The sequence below is a fragment of the Panthera onca genome, chromosome D1 (assembly GCF_046562875.1).
Source record: "Panthera onca isolate mPanOnc1 chromosome D1, mPanOnc1 haplotype 2, whole genome shotgun sequence".
Lineage (NCBI taxonomy): Eukaryota > Metazoa > Chordata > Mammalia > Carnivora > Felidae > Panthera > Panthera onca.
In genome coordinates, this window is record NC_138348.1 from 61,740,533 (window position 1) to 61,761,977 (window position 21,445).

At 49.2% G+C, this 21,445-nt stretch overlaps 1 protein-coding gene across 4 annotated transcripts in view; it reads right to left on the bottom strand.

The window, feature by feature from the left end:
* Positions 1-21,445, bottom strand: part of TENM4 (teneurin transmembrane protein 4) — a 2,903,849-nt gene that overhangs the window by 90,068 nt on the left and 2,792,336 nt on the right. For all 4 annotated transcript variants that reach the window (XM_078433056.2, XM_078433057.2, XM_078433058.2 and 1 more), the window contains 2 exons: positions 19,386-19,532; positions 6,542-6,758 (listed from right to left, as the gene is read on the bottom strand). In XM_078433056.2, the coding sequence (XP_078289182.1) occupies positions 6,542-6,758; positions 19,386-19,532 (364 nt within the window). The remainder of the gene's footprint in view (positions 1-6,541; positions 6,759-19,385; positions 19,533-21,445) is intronic.

Sequence of the window (21,445 nt, forward strand, 5' to 3'; positions counted from 1 at the left end):
CTCTGTTCTGGCTAGTGAACAGGTGAGGGGCTGACCTTTCTCAGTTCTGTATCTGTCTCGCTGCACAGTCCCCTATGTTCTTCCTTCTGCCACACGCCCCCTCTATACACCAGGATCATATACCCCAGACTTCCTAAGACCATCTTGATTTCAAAGGTTAGAGAACGTCTCTTGACTTTGGATTTAGAAAACAGTATCACCATCATTATGCTCCAGCCACAGTAAAATTCTCTCAATTCTCTGATTATCCCAGAAAGTCATGCTGGTTCCTCAGTCTAGAATGCATTTTTAAGTCCTGTTCAACTGAAGCCAACACTAAGCAATGCAGTTTATTCAGGAGCGCGCACGTGCATACATACGGACAACCACGTTTCGTGCAATACATATCCTCGTCACGGTGTTGGACTAATATTTTCCATTCCACTGTACCCCATGTCCGTCTAAATTTACTTTTTTTAAAAAAATAGTTTCGACTCACTACATTGATTTCATGATGCACTAATGGGTTGTTGCGAGCTGAAGTGGGATAAATAATGTTTTAATGGCCAACCATCCTCACTAAAATCTTTGTTTCAGGCTAAAGGCCACGTCGTGCCAGAAGCTTCATTCATTAGTTCACCTGCTGGTTTGTTCATTCATTTCCAGACGCAGCCCTGAGGTGTGCAGCGGGAGTGATGGCCATGCTTTTGAACTCGTGGGACGCTCTGTCTCTACTTCTCTTCAGGTACTCAGCACTGGCTGATTGGCTGATTCATTCTGCGATCTGTGTGGTTTAGTCTGGGCCAACCTCTGTGCTTGGCACCAGGGGTTCAACAACTAACACAGTATGGGACACATGACGTGCCCTCAAGGTAAGAGGGCATAGATGCGAATCTTTTTCTTGCAGGCCTTGCACAGAGCAGTATTTACCAAGCAGAGCTTGTGTTGTGTGGCACCTCTGTTCCCCTCTGGGCCTGCCCCGTGTCCCCTCTCCATAGGGTCTGACCCTCTCCGTAGCACATGATCCTGTGCCTCCTTTGTGATAAATGACCTTATCACCCATCCCTCCTTTTTCTGAGTCCCCTGACTCCTCAAGTCTTTTCTCTTTGGGCTCAGTGTGTCCCATCAGCTGATTTTCGTGGCAACTGCCCCTACCCAGCTTCCTCACCTGAGTGAGCTGATAACTTATTAGACTTAGAGGGGCCCAGAAAGGCTTGACAACATCACGTTTCTCTCATCAATACAGTGTCCTCAAACACACTGTGAACTGATATTCAAGAAACTCAGGGGTGATTCTTTTTTGTCAGAACCTCTTCCTATAATCTGCTAACCTGTCCGGCATTGGCAATCCACAACTATTTGCTGAAGGGATCTGTCTGCCCTATGTCCAGCCTGTCCCTCCCAAGAGGAGATGCATCGAAAGTCGTGTCATACAGACAGAGCTGCCTTGAGTGTTCTCTGAGGAAGAAACGTCTCATGCTTCCCTCCTTTTTCCAACCGTCTGGCTCCAAGCTCCACACTCTGGGTCCTGTTACCTGCCCTCCCTGTATGGACGGTCAGTTGGGGATCCATCTTCCACCTACAGACCTGAATGGCCCCTTCCTTCCCACGCAGAGGGCACCCTACACTGTATTTTCCCCGTGACTCCAGGTGAGGGCCTCCACTGAGCAGATAGGGTGTGGGCCTCCAGGCTGGGAAAGAAAGTCGGTCTTCAAGCCATCTAATCTGGTGATGGCGGTTCTCCTGTCTGCTCTGTCCCCTCCTACTTTAGACCCGCATTTGATCAGCTGAAGCCGTTCACATCTCTATCGCTTACGTGGAGTTGAGGACGACAGAGGCAGAACGTCAGGTAGAGCTACTGTATTCATGAAACCCGTGTAAAACACCTGCCCTGGGGACACGGAAGAGCCACAGGAGGCCTTCCTTACTCCAAGTCCTCCTGGCGGTCCTTCTGCTGCAGTTCTGAGTCAAGCTCTGTGCTCTCTCCTCCAAGGAGTCCAGCCCAGCTGAGCGCCTACTCTGCTTGGCTGGGGCCCTCGCTTGCCGAAGCGCTGCTGTTCATCCTCCCCTGAGGGCCCCCCCCGCCCCAGGGCCTCTGACGCCAGCAGGGGTGCCACACAGAAACATAAAGGAACCCGCACGTGTCAGCCGTGGCTCTGGAGAACCTCCTGCTCTTAACTCGGCCCCGGGTCAGGAGCCTCCGGGCTGGGAGGCTGCAGCCTGCAGGAGCAGCATCTCTGGGATTGCCTGTCATTGCTGGGCTCAGCATGCTGCCGGGTCTCTGGGTGACAGCCTGCATCGTGAAGCCTGGTCCACGGACTCGCACGCGGACTGTACAAGCTGTGCCACAGCATACGGGGTGCAGGAGAGTGTGGGGTTTTCTGTCAGGCCCAGGCCTTGTTACTGTTGCACACAGCCACCAGGTCGGGGCCGCCTGCCCATCAGAAACCCCCCTCTCTGGAGAAGTGCCACTGGATTCCTCCCTGACAAGGACCCCAGCTGACAGCAGGCTGGCACAAGGCTGCCTTTTCCCTTCCTCAAATAAGGATTCAACACCTCTCTCCTCTCTCGGTGCCTGCTGGACGTCCCTAGAGGGCAGGTCACTATCAAGCTGTACTTCCAGTTAAAAAAGTGGAGTGGGAAGCTCTTTTTTACACCATCACCACCACCACCGTCATCATCTTCGAATTAGCAGGCGTTTTTTGTGTGGTATCAGGTTACAACTGTATGTACTTTGTTTTTGTGTGTTTTTTTTTCATTCATTTAATTTTCCTGGCAACTCTGTAGACATTATTACCCGGCTCTTACGGATGAGGAAACTGAAGCTCAGAGAGGTTAAGGAATTTGCCCAAGGTCACACAGCTAGAAAGTGGATGTAACAGACTTTAAATCCAGTTGTCTGATTCCAAAGCTTGTGTTTCTTTCACTAGGCCATGCCACCGCCATAAACCTACCATTTACTAACCTCCTAAGTACCAAGTTCTGTGCCAGATGCTTTATTTCAGTTAACCCTTTCAATGGCATTCACAAAATAGTCACTGTTATTGCCAACTTAATAATCAGAGGCCCATGCACAGAGGTTACATCGTTTCCTCTAAGGCCACACAGAGCTGGTGGGAGGGAAAGCCACGATTCAAACTCTGGGCACTTTCTAGCACTTTCTATCAAGCTGCCTTCCTTCACACGAGGGGAAGGAAAGTAAGCAACAACCCAAACTTAGTATCAGGTTTCACTTTATCCCAACTATGCACATGAGCACTACATTGCTGGCCCAGATCAAGAAAACGGAATACCCTGTGGGCAGTCCAACGAGAAAAGCATCTGATGCCTCATGTTTCCAGCTTGGGCTTGTTTTACATAAAAATCTGTCTGGAGATACTCCGTAGTGATAGATAGCTGCTCCTTGTGAATCTAGACCAGCGAGGAGCACAGACATAACGATGTGGCAAATATTAGCTAAAAGGAATTTTCACAGTAACATTTAGAAGCTTCTATTTACCCATTCATTTGTAGAGTGAATCCCATATTCCAGGCCCTGCCCTAAGTATGACAGGTTTGGAGAGATGAATGGTCTCTGCCTTCAAAGCATCTGTAGTTTAACTGAAGGTGACAGATCCATAAACAATGATCTGGGAGCCGACTTCTCCTGCCTCTGCTGCTCATCTGTAATATGATTTTTAGCAGATGATTTAACCTCCCTGGACTCTGAATCCTCAGTCCCAAATTAAGGAAAATAGATAATGTATCCTCCCATCCTTCCTCCGTCCATCTCTCCCTCTCTCCTTCCTTTCTTCCATTCCTTCATTGTTCAAGGCAGTAAGTATACGTATTTGTTTTGAGCATCTACTGAGCGCTAAAATGAGTAAGATGTGTTCCCTTCCTGGAGGACTCACTTTAGAGGGTGGGGAGACGTTCACATATTCGTTTTATTAAGTCACTTGCCCAGAGCCACGGATCCAGCGGTGGCAGAGCCAGGGTGTGAAACACGAATTGGCCTGACTCCGAGGCCTATACTCTTCCCTCATGCTCGGAGGTCCATTTCTCCCGGTACAGGTTTCTCAAGCTCCCTGCTTGACAGGCACCTTCAGGCAGGTCAGACCCGCCAGGGCAACATCCTGAAATCCCCGTGCGGGTCCCGTCGTGATCTGTGGCACGTAAGCAGCAGGCTTGGTGCATCACCAGAAGACATGCAGGGGACATGGTCCCTGCTGGCACCGACCAGGATGGCATGGTCAGGGCACTCCTTAGGCACAACAGCCACGGGCAGCCAAGCGGCCACAGTCCTAATCAGATCCCATAATGGGTCGGCTAAAGAAAGGCTGAGCAAGGACTATTCCCCTTGGTAGGAATAATCTTCAAATCTCCGGTTGATTAAAAGAACGCTTGCCACGGGAAGGCCCACAAGCACACAGACAAAGTCACGCAACTGAATAAAAGAGCGGGAAGCTTCCTACCCAGGGACAAAAGCAGCGTTTCTGACCAAGATCAACGAGTAGGTTTCTCCTCTCTCTAGCTCAGCTCCTGGCTCTGTCACTTGACCAGCCTGTGAATTTGGGAAGGTTATCTGACCTCTGAGGCTCTCAATATTCTGTGGGTAAGATGACAGACTTGTTGGAACAGCAAGCATTTTCATCTCTAACAAGGTTACACTTTGAATGCTTTTACCCACTCCTGTGATGCCTCTTCCGCTGGCTCGGAGTGTTTCCCCCCACCTCACCTTCCCCATCCTGTCCTTGTGGGGAGGGGGCTGGGGCAGTGGGAGGCCATGCCCTGGACCCCACCCCCACCGCCGACCCCCTGGGCCTGCGGCGTGAAGCCCAGAGCCAGGGCTCCTTCCCGTCCCGGTAGAGAGGCCTTCTCCTTGCGTTCCCAGTTACACTCTGGGGATGATACCACCACCTCCCAGGGTGGCTTCCCCTCATTCCTTCTTAGTCCCTGCTCTTCTCCCCTCACACATTCTCCTGGAGCAGACTGCTGTGCGCTCCTGGTCTCGACTCCTGCTTGTTGCTGGCTCCCAGATCGATAACTCTAACATCCGTGTGAGCTCCAGAACTGCTTATGAACTATGAACGTGCCTTGGGGGTCCTACTGAGGTGTGTCCCTTCCTTGCCCTTAGCGTGCTCAGGATGGAGGTCATCACCTTGCTCCCAACCTTCCTGCTGCTCTCAGGTCCCCAGCCTGGAGAAGGCACCACCATCTATCTCCTGAGGCCTCTGAGTAAGTGACTTCTTTTTCCTGCATTCCTCAGGCCCAACTGATGACTAAGGCCTGCTGATTTCCCCTTTCATTATTAATTTTTCAAAGTTTATTTATTTATTTTGAGAAAGAGAGATAGAGAGCAGAGGAGGGGCAGAGAGAGAGGGAAAGAGAGAGAAAATCTCAAGGAGGCACACTGTTAGCACAGAGCCCAATTCGGCTCAAACTCACAAACTATGAGGTCTTGACCTGAGCTGAAATCAAGAGTCGGATGCCGAACCAACTGAGCTAGCCAGGCACCCCAACTGCTGATCTCCCCCTTGAAACAGAACTTGAGGATGGTCTTCAACCTTCCTACCCTTCATTACAGCCCATTGTCCCTGCAGGGCTGGAACTCTCTGGCATGGAAGTCACGGACATAGAAGGGACACACTGTGTAACTGCTGAATTGAACTGTGCTGACTCCTAGAGAAAGAGATGTCCCTATATTGGAAGATGGTCAAAAGAAATTATTATAAGTAGCTCCTTCTTGGATACTATGTCTCATTCACAGACGCTGGTCTGGGGAGCAGAGAACAGAGAGCTATCTTATGCTGGCTCCTGTGCCTTTTCAGGCCCCTGGTCTCTGCACAGCTGTTCCCTCTCCCTGGAACACCCTTCCTTCCCTGGCCAAGAGAACCATTTCTCATCTTTAAGACTCAGTTCTTAAGTCGTGGTTTCCCCCCACCCAGGAGTATCTCCTCTGTGTTCCCAGAGTACCCTGGGGGCACATTTCTTTCTGGCCTATCACACCGGGGCTCTTTTCTTCCCCTTAGTGGACTGTAAGCGACCAATGAACAGGGACTGTGCTCTATTCACCTCTGTGATTCCAGCACGGGATCTGGCACAGAGTGGACTGCAGCAAAAAACTGTCCAGTAGGGGACACAACTGAACACCTGTGAAGGAATGCATGGGCAGATGGCCTGAGATGCCAGTGGGGGCGCCCCCACCCCCACAGCCTTCTGGAGGGCAGCTCTGAGGCTGAACAGCGTTAAAGGGTTTCCGCTCGTCTGGAGCCTGCAGAATCAGTAATAGCTGACTGCAAAGAGAGTATTGATCCAAGATTCCCTTTGGACCTTTGATTTCTCACTCCCTCCATCTATCACCCAGCGGGAACAACAAAACTTTGCTCATTAAAATTCCAAATGCCTGGGATAGCAGTTTTCTAAATGTGGGTACCTGAGGCTGCTTCTCTGCTTCCCCTGACATTCCATCAAGAACGCTTCTGGCTTCCTCCCACCTCCCACCCACCCCAAACATGGCCCTCGAGGCGATTCAGTTCTCCCGCAGACAGTCATGGCTGGATCTGAGGCCCAGCGGACTCACCCTCCGTCAAAGGGGTTCTCTCCCGGAATGATGTGTGTGCTGTCCCTGCCCACGAGGAACCTGATGCGGTCGTAGAAGGAGTGCAGGTTCTGCTGGGACACGGGGGCCTGTGTCTCCTGGATGATGTCCAGAGGGTCGGGGGAGCCCAGGCACAGCGGGTTGACGTGACAGAGGGGCTGGAGGCAGCAGTCGGGGTCCATGCAGTCCATCAAGCCATCTGCAGGGGAGACAGAGCATGAACTTGATAGTGTTACGTCCCACCAGCCACGTTTGTCCACAGTGCCTTCACGTGCTTCTCTATTTGCCACTTGCTGGAAAACTTTAAGTGCCTGACATAAGCCAAGGCCTTTGCTGGGGACCAAGGGGATCCAGGCACTTCAGATCTGCTCCCACTAGCCTAACAGGAGAGACGACAAGCAAGAGTACAGTGTGACATGCGTTTCTTTGTTGTTGTTTCTTTAAATTTGAAGGAATTACATGAGGGCCCAGAGGTGAGAGAACATACTGAACGTCTGAGCTGCTACACTCAGCTCAGAAGGTGAGGGGCGAGCACAGGAAGGGGGCCGTTGATGCTGGCCAAGCAGAGGCGCCGGGGACTCGGGCCGGCTCAGGCAGTTTGCATTTCACCCCCGGTGGACGGTGGGAGCTACTGGAAGGTTTAAAGCAGGGGTGACATCATCTGATCTGCATCTCTGAAAGAACCGTCCCTGTAACAGGGAGACGGGACTGCAGTTGGCCTAGAGCGGAAGCTGGGGGTTCCATAGTGGTGAGGGCATCTCTGAGGTTGCACAGAGCAAAGGTAGTGGGTGCTGAGACCAGAGCAGTGAACAGTGGAGGTGGAGATAAGCGGATGGTTTTGAGAGCTATTTAAGAGGTATTTGCTTAAACTAACTAGCTTTGCGGGTGAGGAAGAGGTGCTGTGATTCCCTGCATCTCTGCCGGCTGCCATGTAAATACAGGGAGACCCAGCTCTGCTTTCTGCGGGAGGGAGTCCCTGCATTTGCCTGTTGGCTTCAGGTCTCTGACCGAGGGGCTACTAGCAGGGAATGTCTTTGCCACATGGACGAATTTCTTCAGGACTGGAAATTGTATTACGGCTTCCAGCTTCCCAAAGTACAAAGAAAGAAATCCAATCAGATCACAGATTTTTGGTCACATATGTGCTTTTACAGGCACCCAACAGCGTAGCTTACAAAGAATAACAAACTCAGGGATTAGAGGACACTGCACCAAGTGGGGGACAGGGAAAGCCCAGGGTGACAGTCTGTGTGCTTTGTGGGCAGAAAACAGTCTAAGGACTTGCATTCCTCTGGGTTCAAATTCTGCCTCTCTTGCTTTATTAGCTGTGTGACTTTGGGCAAGCTTCCCCACCGCCATGGGGACACAGATCCTGCTCTGGTTATCTCTGTTGTGTCCCCAGCACTTAGTACAAGTATTCAAACATGGCTGTTAAATAAATAAACCAAAGAGAATGGAATGGATTAACAAATGAAGCAGGGGATGAAACCAAATGACAGTGTCCATAAAAGCCAGGAAACCACCCGCTTCATTCAATCCAATTAAACAGTGCGGTATGGTGGATGGATCATGAGGCCAAGGCTGAAGTTCAAGTCCCAGAACTGTGGCTAAGAACGCCCCTGGATGAATTCCTGCACTTACTCTCCGAGCCCCAGTCTCCTCATCACTGACATACCTCCCTCGCTTCTGTCTCCCTGGGTTTACGACAGAGGTGCTGCCCAGCAGAGCACTGCATTTGCACTGGCCAGATTTGGTGCCCCACGCGGCACCCCTAGGCCCCCTTCCCAGCCTCAGAGGTATTGCGGCCTCGGGCAAGCTCCCTGACCTGCCTGAAATCCAGTTTTCCCCCTTAGTCAATTAGGGACAAAAATCCCTTGTCTTTCTCACCCACTTTTGCATGGTATCCAAGACTTTATAACTTCCTTGAGGGCACCACACTGCAAAGTGCCTGGATTTCAGGGCCCAGACTGTCTGGGGCCAAATCTTGGCTCTGAAACTTAGCACTGTGTGGCCTTGGGCATGTTACTTAAACTCTCTGGCCTCTGTTTCACACATGTCTCATAAGGGGACTGTAAAAGTGCCACATAAGTGTTTGTTACATAAATAGAAAACATAGTATATGTCCCCAAATCTAGCAGAGTACCCCATAAACAGTAAGTGCTTGCTAAGGGCTTGTTCCCCTTGCTGTCCCTGAGTCTACGACACGGCTCATCAAAGCGAAGGGCCATTTGTTCTTTGCTCACCTGCCAGATTCATCCTGAGATGTGGAGGAAAGGGCTCCCCTCACCCCAGCGCTGTCCTGGGTCCTAACTTGTGGCTCCTGTCCCAGCTCCCAGATACACCCGCTAACTGCCTCGCAAAGCACCTGTCTTCTCTTGCATCCCCTCCATCACACATTCCCACGCTGGCCCTGTCAGACGTCGCTTAAACACATAATTACAGCCCAAGCTGAGGGTTATTTGCATTCTGCTATTGATGTTAGCATGACAGATTCAGCTGCTGCATCCATAACTCTGCAGAAATGCTCCATTATTCAATCCCAGCGAGCAGGGACGCTGACCATTAAATCAGCCAGCACAATTGAAGGGCTGTGAAAAGTCATGGCTAATTTGAAATTTTATTAGCTATTGCCTGCTCTTGTTTACCGGAGAGAGCAGACCCTGGAAGCCAGTCTTTTACCTCTTTATAAACACTCTGCTCTGTGGCACCCTGGAAGAACTGCTTTCTGTTCTCTAGTCCTGGGGGAAGGTTAGCCAGGAATTACTATTCTTATTATTTATATTATATTCAACGATGATGATCATGGACGTTGTGCTAAATGCTTGGCAATGAATGCTTTCAAAGGACGTGTCCTCGAATCTCTCCAGCTCTGTGAAGTAGCCACTGTTGTCACCATCACGCTCATTTTACAGAGAAGGAATCGGAGGCTCAAAGTACTAGAGTAAGTTGGTCAAGGTCATGTGGTCAGAGAAGCTGTCTTGGAATCCGAGCCCAGTTCTTTCTAAGTATGAAAGGTTGAAACTTTTGGGAACTATTTTTTCATAAGTGGAAAACATGAATTTACGAGTCTTGCTGAAATGGCACTCTTCCGTGCCCTTCCGGCTCCCAGGGCGACCTCCGGTCACAGCACTCGCCCCCCAACCCTTGCTCTGCAATTTTGATTTTCTCTGTCTCCTTCCCCAGACATCGAGCTCCTTCCAGTAGCCCTGTGCCTCCTGCACTAGCTTCCCGCTTCATCCTTGCTTCTGGCATCCCCATACTCCTTTTTCCTTTCCCTTTTAGAAACAAATTGTTGTTTCTCGTGATCAGAGGGTCTTTGCGATGATCCAGGTGGCCATTCTGCTGGAAATGAAAGTCTCAGCAAGGGCCCCGAGCTTCAGCTGGGCCCGTGTGTAAGAGGCACAGTCAGACCTACCTCACGGACGCTGAGGGGAGTGGGTGAGATCATGGGTGTGGAGCACTTAGCATGACGACCAGCACCTAAGGACGTGCTTGCTAAATAAGAGTCACTGTTAGCTCCTTGGCTGGGTGCTTCCTTGGACGGCTAGCCCCGTAACAGGCCTGTCCTGGGTCCCCACTCCATTGCATACTTCAGGGCAGCTCTTTCTGGCTGCAGCCTGGCTGTGAAGAACTGAGGAGACAAAGATGACCTAAGAGACACACCTTCAAGTTAGGGAAGCAGAGACCCAAGGGACTTGAAGATCGGGCTTCTCTGAAACGGAGCCACGGCACACAAACAGGGCTCTCGTGAGGGACCTGGGACTGTGCAATTGCTCACTGTACGCTTCACAGGATGGACAGACGCCAGGCCAAGAGTTCTGTCTGCCAACGCCTTCCCAACTATTCACTTAGCAAATATTTGCAGAGCAGTAAACGTGGCCTAAACCTTTGCTAATAGAGATGATCATCTTGTTAAATGAAGCACCTATTTCAAAAATGACTGGGGCCCACAAAATTCTTATCAAAGGCTCAGTTTACAAGGTGAGCTTTCGTGCAAACCTCTCTATTTTCTTTTTTAAGTTTATTTGAGAGCGAGAGAGAGCAAGAGACAGCATGTGTATGTGTGAACAGAGGAGGGGGGAGAGAGAGAGGGAGAGAGAATCCCAAGTAGGCCCATATGGAGCCCCAACACTGGGCTTGACCCCACGAACAGAACCATGAGATCATAACCTGAGCTAAAATCCAGAATCGGACCTTTAACTGACTGAGCCAATCAGGCACCCCCCCACCCCCGCCCCCATCTTCAAACACAGCATATGGCAGCCTGATACAGTGCATGTGGCTACCCCGGAGGGAGACAGACTCTTCCACACTTTTGTTTTCTTAGGCATAGATGACAGATTTTAGAAGAGTCATGTTAAGAGGAAAAAGCATGCTTTGGGGACAGAAAAGTAAATTTGGGGGTAGACTAGAAACACATCAATGTATAGTTTTCATGATTCTCCGGTTTGGCTAGTTTGGAAACATTTACATTTTCCAAGGACTTCATAGTTTACTTAATTGTATATTATACAGAAGTTGGCTGGCTTATATAATGTCCATGTTTCATTTGTATGCTATTCCCACTGAGAGACCCTCCTTATGGCAAACAGAAAAAAAAAAAAACCCAGAAAAATAGTATTTTTCTGTTTCCTTAAAAGTTTCAGTAAAACCCTCTTGAACTCTAAATATTACCTTTTGGGAAAGAACATTTTTTTCTCCAGAAATATCTTTTTTCCCTCTTCTCTCTGAGTACACGGTGAAAGTAAAGGGGGCAGAAGGAAATGTTAGATGCCATTCGGGCTCCTGGAGATTGGAGGGCAGCAATGCCTCCGGAGGGACTAGAGGGCAAAGGAAAGTGGGAAGGAAGTATCCAGAAAAAAGTCAGACTAGAGATTAAAAAGAAAGATATAAAAGAGGGAGGGAGGGAGGGAGGGAGGAAAAAACCAGGAAAAAAAAATGCAGGTCTCTGGGCGTACTAAATGAACATCCCAAAGCAGTGCAAGTACATGTGACCTTGAACTTGAAGCCCTCCAGGGCTAAAATGCTGCATGGTCCACTGAGCGCTCGCTGCCTTTTGCCAATATTTCCATCTAAGTGCTACCCACTTGAGGATGAGGGCTACGCTGTTTCCTCCAGCCCCCTCCTCAGTGTGTCCCCTGCTGGTGGGTGTCAAGTGACCTTGAGAACTGGGGAGTAGGGAACAGGAGAGAAAAAATAAACCAGTCCCAAAGAGCCAGTTCCTTCCCTGGCTCTGTCACTTTCTGGGGTGAGACCTCTGGCACTTCCCTTCCTAGGTCTGAAATGTCATTTATTCATATGGAACCAGGATAATAAGCTGTATCAGTCCCTCAGGATTGCTGAAGGTTTCCTGGGTTGTAAAGAGTGAGTCATTCGCTGAGGTTCTAGTGTCCTCCCCACACCTGTGGCTGGTCCCTGGAGTCCCCTCCGCAGACATGTGCTGCAGCCCAGGGCTGGGTGAGGTCCTCTGCCATCAGTCACCATCCTGAGCGGCAGCGGCTTTCTGCTCATTTTGTGATCTTAACTGCTGCCAGTGAGTGGTGGGCCCTTGGGTGACTCATCCCCCCATCTGATGTCGGTGTCCTCCTCGGTTAGACAGAGGGTAGATGGGGCAGCCTCTGGGGTCTAACCTGCAGGACAGCCACCTCCTGGCCTTTCTATGCAGCAGGCCCATCTCCCCTGGTGGCTGGCCTACAGAAACTTCCACAGAAAGTGAAAGGTGTGCCTGAGGGTCCTTTTGAAGTTGGTGGCTCAGCTAGCCTTCTTCTCTTTACCAGGGAGGACCGTGGGGCTCAGGTTAAATGAGTTACTCAGGGTCCTACTGCTGGTGAGGTGTGGCAGAGCTGGGAATTGGGTTTCTTATCTTTCTCCAAATCCAGCTGTTCGCCACTATCCTATAGTCTACATCTTTATCCATGCTTTGGACATTCTGGTCCTTCCACAGAGGGCGGGAACTGACTTGTTTACTTCTCTATCCCAAATGCATAGCACAGAGCCTTGCACACAGTGAGCATCACATTTGTTGAATGAATGAACAAACGAATGAATGATTATATGAGGACTCCGAATCAAACAGCTCAATCACGTTGGCAGGCCCATTGAGGGCCGTGGGTGTGGTGGAAGCCAGTCCCCCCAGTAGGAGTTCATTCCTCTCCTTAGAAAGGAGGCATGGGGGCAGGCCCTGCACCAGGCACTGGACAAACAGGGAGAAAACGGTCATGCCTCTGCAGGAGTCGGTGTTCTGGGTCAGCCAGGGACCAAAGAGCACTGGGAAAGAAGGTCGAGATGGGGCTAGGGAAGCCTGGAGGTGGGAACCCAGCTTGGGCTGAGGGCTGGCATATTTCCTGGAAGACAGAATGCTTAAACTAGGACTAGAGGGGTGGACGTGAACAAGCCAAAAGGAGAACAGAGCTGAGAGTGGGTCCGGGAAATCCACGAACTAGCAAACTGTTTGCATCACAGTTGTTTGCACGTTCCTTACACTCGTGGACCCTGTATAACAAGTCCCTCTATCTCTCTGTGGACTTAACTCCTGCCCCAGCTCCACAACCCAGCAGCCAGCCTCATCTCGCGGTTGTCTGTAGTCTGGCCGCACAGCGGCTTCCAGGGAGGCCCTGGGCGTGGGGGGTGGAATATGCCTCCCTCTCTGTACACATCTGGAAGAAGGTTTTGTCATTTGCTGTAATAAATTCTGTGCCTTCTTTGAAAAGGCTTGCAAAATCTCTATCTGCCCCTTGGAACACAAGATTTTTAAAGGTCAATTTCTCTCTTGTCTCTTATCACAAGAAATGTGGTTTAGAGATAGTCTGAAGGGTTTCCAAATGCTATGGCCTTATGTGAGCTCTCCATTCTAGCAGTGGGAAATGGGGAGGAGGAAGGAGGGCAAAGAGCTTTGTTCTCTGTTTTCCTGAAACTTCTCCTTCCAGGTGGCATCTATCAGTGATCTGTATTGCAATCCATGATCGTTTTCATGGGGCCCACAGTACCTGAAGGGCTTATCACACCTTGAAGCTGCTTACAAATCCTTCATCCAAAGGGTCTGGTTGTTTTAGAATCCAGTGGATTTTATATTCTGGCTTCTTCTTTTTTAAACACCCATTCCACTCTAAACCTAGCTCTCGTGCTGTCACTGTGTGACACTGGGCAAATAGCTTCAGCTCACTGAGCCTCAGTTTCCCTGCATGGAAATGTCTGTCTTGCAGGTTTGTTGCGAAGGGCTAGACATCACGTCCACAGAGCATCCAGTACAGTGCCTGGAACTGAGGGGATGCTCCCTATATTATGGCCAGTACTTTCCTTTTTGAACATTTGAATTATTTTCTTTCTAGCAATGAGCATGTGACAGTTTGGAATACACATTTTAATCAACAGATGAAAAAGGTCCGAAATACATTATTATATGGAGAAGCATTATAATTGTAAGTAAAATAAGTAGAGTGTAAAATTTCATAGACAGCATCATTTCCATTTTTAAAAATAATTATTTATAGATGGCTATATATTTATTTTATAATAAATATCATGCTTCTGTGCTTACAGATGGAAAGGCACAGGAGAATGAGAAGTGATATTTGCAGGTGAGGGACTGAGGCTTAGAGAGGCCGAGGAGCCCACACAGGGGCAATGCAGCAAGCATGCCAGGGTTTGAATCCAGAACATCTGGGCACAGATCCTGTACTTTTTAAAAAAATTCTTTTTAAAGTTTATTTGTTTGAGAGACAGATCGAGTGGGGAAGGGGCACAGAGGGAGAGAGAGAGAATCCCAAGTAGGCTCTACACTGACAGCATGGATGGAGCCTGATGCAGGGCTCGAACTCACGACGGTGACATCATAACCAAGAGTCAGACTCTTAACCACTGAGCCACCCAGGTGCCTGCCTCCCCCCTCCCCCACCCTGCCCCAATCCTGCACTTTTAATCACTGTGCTGTGTTGCCTCTCAGGCACTTCGGGATTTTTTTTTTTTTTTTTTTTTTTTTTTTTTTTTTTTAGTTTTTTTTTGAGAAGGAGAGAGAGGGAGAGAAAGAGAGAGAGGGAGGGAGTTTGTGTGCTCTCGTGCATGGTAGTAAGGGAGGGGCACAGGGAAAGGGAGAGAGAATCTCAAGCAGGCTTCCAACTGAGCACAGAGCCCTACGAGGGGCTCTCCATCTCATGACCTTGAGATCACAACCTGAGCCGAAATCAAGAGTCTGATGCTCAACCAAGTGAGCCACCCAGGTGCCCCTGCCTTTCAGCCACTTTGAATACAACACTTACAATCCTCACAGTGACCCTGTAAGGCAGGCATTAATTACCAGTCTCATTTTACAGTCACTTCGCACCTTAGGGCCACAGTTCACCATCCCTGAAATGGACATGAAATGAGCAACCCCCCCCCCCCCCCCCCCACCATCAGAGGGTCACTATGAGAGGGACGAGAGGATGCATGCGACAGCACTTCCTGAAGGGTTTCATAGCTGGTACTATAAGAAGAAGGCACCTCTTGTTAGGTGGGGCACAGAGGAGTTCACAGGGAGTGTTAGGCCTGGGCCTCTGCCTGCTGGCTTTGCTCGGCCATCTTACCAGCCAGTGTTCTGGTGACATCTTGCAGGCAGGTTAAGGGTGAAGGTAGCCCCAACAGAGGATCAGCGCACTGGGAGTCACTGTGTCACATTCAGGATCTGTTTTCTGGTTTTACACACCATGACCACACATGGAAACAAAAACAACCTAATAACGCTAAACCCAACTCAGCCATACTGTGAATTTTTTTCTTTTTTTTTTTTTTTGTCTCATAGTTTAAAAATACCTCAACAGCATTCTTCATGAAGCTTGAAATTCAAGTTTAATTTAGAAAGGACTGCCTTAAGCCTAGCAAATTGGGAAAGAAGAGAAACCAGAAGTTCTCAGATAACTTGAAGAGCTGCAGTTGGGTTTACCATGGAACCACGAGTCTTAAGTCTGGACACACTGAAGAGACAGCGTGGCCAGACCTCTCAGACTATGACTGTTTCTGCCACCCATCAGCTGTGTGACTCGGGCAAATACTTCCCCTCACTAAGTCCCAGTTTCCTCATTATACAGAAATAGTAAGGGGATAATAACACCACACACCTCGAGAGTTACTGGGTGGATGCATAATTGCTCTGCAAACTGTAAAATGGCATACAGATTATCATTCTCAGCCCCTCTTTGGCTTTGGGAACTGTAGTAGCCTATTCAAATTTGAGTAAGCGCTTGCACTGCATTTCTAGGAAGAGGATGAATTGCTAGAAGGCAGAAGTACTGTAGGGTTACGAGGCCACGTGGAATGGCCCAAGAGTCTTGGGCCCTAGCGCAGGCCATGTGACTCACTTCCTGTGTGATGGAACACCCCCTCTTTGGGCTCCCGTTTCCCTGCCTGCAACACGCAGGGAGGAGGAGGAGGGAGCTGCAGTGTCTCCTCCAGTCCTGTTCCTCGACATTAAACTCTGCCATTTCCTTCTCCGAGCCCCCGTGTCACATCAGCCGAGAACAACACTCAGCTAGACTCTAACGCTTTCCCTGCCACCCTGCCTTATTTATCTGGAATTATGCTGCGTTCCACATCGTGGCTGAAAGAAAGGCATGTATTCCATTCTGTCTCCACTAGATTGGGTTGTTAGGATAGCAATTTCTTCCAAATGACTGTGGGCTTCCTAAGGGAGAAAGACTGGGCCACGTTCACTGGTTCTTTCTATCCCCTCAGAAAGGAGCATGGTGTCCTGGAGACAGTAGGAGTCCAGCAAATGTGTGCTTGACAGAACTGAAAACAGCCCAGGGCTAAATATGGCTCACTCTGTGATGCCTTGTATAGCTTGCCCCATTCCTCCCTCCACCAAAACTGCTCCCGTTTGGCCAAGACTGAGGGTAATAGGCCAGTGAGGATAGACTTGCCCCCTCCAGTACTAGGGGACAGTCTACTCCCCGTGGCTGTTTCCTCTGTGCTGCCCTGCAAAGCAGGGACCTCATGCACCATCTCCTTAGCTCCCCCAATGGGCGGAGAGCCCACCAAGCTGAGAGGACCCTGGGTAAGACATTTCCTCATTTCACAGTTGAGAACCCAAAACCAAGCTTGCTTAACAATCTGGTCTCCCAGGCTAGCTGTCTTCCCAACCATGATGACCCATGAATGTCTTCCTGGCTAGACTGGAGGCCTCACAGGACAGGAAGCATATCACAGTTCCCAGTAGGGTGCTCAGGCAAGTGATAATATCAGTTGAAAGAGTGGATACTCCTTCACCACAGCAATTATCTTACTGCAATGCAATTGCAGGCTGCTTATCTCTCCCTCCAGACCGTGAACTTCATAAGGGCAGGGACCATGTCTTATTTGTCTCTGAAACTCCAGGATGCAGGACAGGGCCTGATGCATAGTAGACATTCATTTAATGTTGGTTGAGTACGTGAATGAACTCAAGTTACGATGCTACCATATGGCTTTGTTAAGAGGTATGTAAAAGCTCGTCCCAGTCTGTAACATGCTCCATAAATGCAAGAGGTCTAATCCCTGTACTTGAGGATTTTCTGGTTGTTCTTTTCTAGTCCCTGCTGGTTTATCTCTCAGAGTGCCTGGAGGAGGCTACATTCCTCTGGGGTCTGGATCAATCCTGTTTCCTATGATGGCAAGCTCTTTCTCCCACCGAAGCTGTGGGGCTTTGGGCTCTCGTGTGTCCCTGCCCCATGCAAACACTGGCGAGTTTTAGCCCTGGGAGGGCAGGCTGAAGGATGGTAAACAGGATACACAAGGGTTGTGCTTCATGTGAGGCAATAGACAAACCTTGTTTTATAACCTATTCTTGTATGTGTGCCCTCTCCCCACATTTGTCAAGGACACACGGTTCCTTTGCTGCCCAGATGCTCAACAGCTGTTTGAGGGCTTTGGCCAAGACCCTGCATTCCTGACAGGGGAATGACTTCATGGTGCAGCTCCTGTCCCCTTCTCTTCTAACTACGTGAAGTTATTGTTGGCCATTGGAATTGTGTCTACAGGCAAAGTAAAGGAGAAGGCTGGGGAGTGATGCAGATAATTTAGGCTGACATCTCTTTCCTATGAAGAGCAAATATTATCGCACTTCTTCTTGCCTGAAGACAAGGATGCTTGGTGCCCTTCAGTGCTTTGCTCTGCCTTTGCCCAGGACGATTTCTCTGAACAGAAAGCCCCTTCCTTTCCAGGAAACACCTTCCAGGTGAATGTTTCTCTGCTCCCACACCGACCAATAGAGGACTCTGTAACAGTATCCCACTGTCCACTAGCACTTCACCTTGGACTTTTCTCCCCCATCTGAATTCCTGGAGCACAGGGACGGGACTCTGTCATCTCTGTGCCTGGCCTGGGACCTGGCCCCACAAGAGGAACTCTGGATATTTACGGAACACAGGAATTAATGGACTCCCTAAGTTTCAGATTGATTAAGGGACATTTTGACCCTGTAAGTTCTCAAGAGGAGAACTTGAACCTGCTGTCTCTGCTTATCTGCCAAGGCCCAATCCTATGAGCTCCTTGTTGACAACTATTCCACAAGGCCCTGACTGGTGCATAGGCCTGACCACCTCCACCACCAAGGACCTTGGACCAGGTCCAAGGGAGATGGACTGCAAACTGGTTCAGACAAAGACCAGTGGTCTGAAATAGTCCTTTCCAAACTGCTGTAGCCAACTGAAAGCAAATGAACCAGAATAATCACAACAAACCCCCGCATGGCCTTTTAATCTGTATGGTGCTCTGAGATTGTAGAATCACACTAAGTAGAAAATTCCCAGAGGTTGGGATGCTGAGTTTCTGGCCTGCTGATTTCCTAATCCGTGCTGTACATTAGAAAGTCCCTTAGTATAAATGCAAAAACACATTTGGATTAGGCCAGCTGTTAGGTCATCATTAGAAAGAAAGGGTCGACTGTTTCTTTTCTTTTTTTTTTTTTTTTTTTCATTTCTCTGTTTTTAATCTCTCCTACTAACCCCCTGAGATTAGGAGAATTAGGAAGAATCAACCTATCTTCCAGGAGAGAAAGTAGGGCACATCGTGATTATATTTATCCAAGGTAACACAACAGAAAGACAAAGGCTAATTCTAGACTAATTTAAGGACTGGAATGGTCCTCATGATCCAACTGCCTTTTTTTATAAATAGGGAGTGTGAGGCCCAGAGACATCAAGTAACCTGCTTAGGGATACACAGAGGTCAAAGACAAATGGGGATTGGAACCCTGGTCTCTTCTGTCTCAGCTAAGAAATGTTCCACAAGACTAGGCCACTCCTCTTTAGGGGCTTGACTGTGCAGCACTTGGGAAAAAAACCTATTAACTAAGACCAACTCTATTATAAACCCACGGGAACACAGGATGTGGGGCAAGGTGGCTCAGTGAGGGTATTACCAGAATGAGGGGAGAAGGGGTGTCAGCCGAAGGGAACTCAAGCTCCCTCCCCTGGAGAGGCGTCCTTTCTGCCACTTTTTGTAACACAAAACTGGATGGCCTCTTCTTGTCCATTTCCAGTGAGGGGGACTTCATGACTTTGCCAGGTAAATCATCCCGCTATTGAGTTGCTAGAAAATTCTTTCTTCCATATGCCTTCTCCCCTGCACTTGCTGTCAGATGGCAATTAATTTTATTTACATTAGTTCATTTAAATTAATTAAGATGGAACAAGTGGAGATATGTACTTATTCCTTAGACCACATGTGCAGTTTTCTGCCTGCCCTGCAGGCCTCCTTGACTGGACAGCTGGTATGCCAGGGGTCTGTGGCCTCGATAATGCCCACCCGCCACCCTGTGGCCCCACCCCGACCCCCCACTGGAGCTGCATGGGGCCCCTGGGTGCCGGAGCCTTACCTCCATCGTTGTCTTTGCTGTCACCACAGGCGGTTTCCATGGATGTGTCACAGCCCGCTCCTCTCCAGCCCAGCTGGCAGACACAGTGCCACCCGTTGAGGTCCAAGGTACATCTGCCATTGCCATTGCACAACCCAGGGCAACCCTCTGCAAGGCAAAGCACGCAGAATCGAGGTCTGATCTGATCGTCCGCAGCCACCTGCAGTCACACACACTCACGCTCTTCCTGCCTGCTTGGAAAATGCTCTCACATCCTTCCGCATATCGATGCCCCTGGCACCCGGGGAAGATGGATCGCTAGGAACTGCCACTTTGCTGAGAGGGCCACTGAGACGCAGAGGTGAAAGGACTTGCTAGGGCCGCACGGTTAGGAAGTTGGAAAGTGCTGGGGGTAGGTCTGAACGTCACGCCTCGGCATCTGAAATCCTCCCTTTCAAAAGTGATCAGGATTCCCAAGGGTGGGTCAGTGGATGTGAGCCTGTCAGAATGTGAGTGGTGGAAACTTTTGCCGGATCCTTGCTCCATGTTCACTCCTGTGTATCTTTCCTGTTTCTGGGGGGCTGTTTGGAATGAAGCGATCATCCCCCCAGTATACTCCTCAGGTTCCCTCAGCACTGCTGGGTCTCATTCTAAAAGGGCTACGCTTTTTCCAGCACTGGTTACTGGATCAATCGTATTGGACCCTAGGCTTTTCATTTATTTTGTCCTGTTTTCTCCTAAGCTGTCTTTGCTTTGAGGAAGAGTCCTTAGGTCTCTTTCTTCCCATCTTATCTATAGCCCCTAAGAAGAGGGTTCGGCATGCATAAAAGCCCCGTAGACTGCCATGAAGACAGACTAACTAGGGCCGTCTGTGTTTGCAAATGCAGGTACAGGCAAGCTGCCCTTCCCTAATGTAGTTCATCTGTACATCTGTGTGCCTGTCTGTCATTTATTAAGCACCTTCTCTGGGCCAGCCCTGGAAGTATAGAGATGAATAAGACCTAGTTCTTATTCTTGAGGAGCATGCAGCCTATCAAAGGAGACAGATTTGTATAAGCAAAATATTTCACTGCTACGTGCCCTCGGGGAGATGTACAAAATATGGTGGGAACCTGATACAGGAGTGACCATCTGTCTGGGAGAACCTCGGGTGATTTCATCAAGAAGGGTCAGGCAATGTTTAGACTCTGCCTCGGTTCTGCTTTGCCCAACAAATAAGGTGGGGAGTTATTATTACTTGTCAGGTAGATTTACAGGCTTTTTATTACCACCTTTTGAAACCCTTCTGAGTTTGGGGCTCAGGAATCTGTGTCTGAGAATCTGCTAAGTTACATGGTTCACTTCAGCTTCTATTTTGCCACTTGGTTTTCATTCAAGTCCTCATTTTAACATCCGCTAGCTCCTTTCTCAGAGCAGCTATCAAAAAACAGCTTTCGCTGGCATGCCTTCTGCGTTTTCTCTCTACCCCTGCTCGGTCTCAGGGAAAGGTATGGACGCGAAAGTCATCTATAAAGCTTAATTCATTATTATGAGCAGCAGACTGCTACGAATATGGCTACCGACTGAATTTTGCCAGGGAGTAACTGAAAATTGGCCCATTATTCTTAAATGGGACAAATGTGAATGTAGCTGTTCAGTAAAAGACGTAGGCCAAGGTACGGACTCACTGAGTGAACCATCAATTAGAATATAAAACTTTAGTGTTTCAAGGACCTTTGGTAGTTGCCTTTTATTGCAAAGTAAAAGAAAGGAGCACGTTCCTTTGTATTTGAGATATTCAAACAGCAACCAATCAATCTGGCCACGGTGTTTGTCATTCAAAGGAAGGAACATTTCTCGACCATGCACTCCAAGCCTAGCAGGATCCTTCCAGAAGTTTAGAAGCAGTGCTGTGGTCTCTGCACAGCAGAAGCCTGTTGGGAAAGGTGGGAAGCCACCAGCATGGTCACCCCAAAAGTGATCGAGAAAGCAGTCGTAAAGGCGCAGGAGCAGTGCTGTGCATGCAGGTGATTACCCAGCCATCCTGACCTGACCGGCCGCCCTTCCTGGCCAAAACCATTACAGACTCCCTCTTTCCCCAG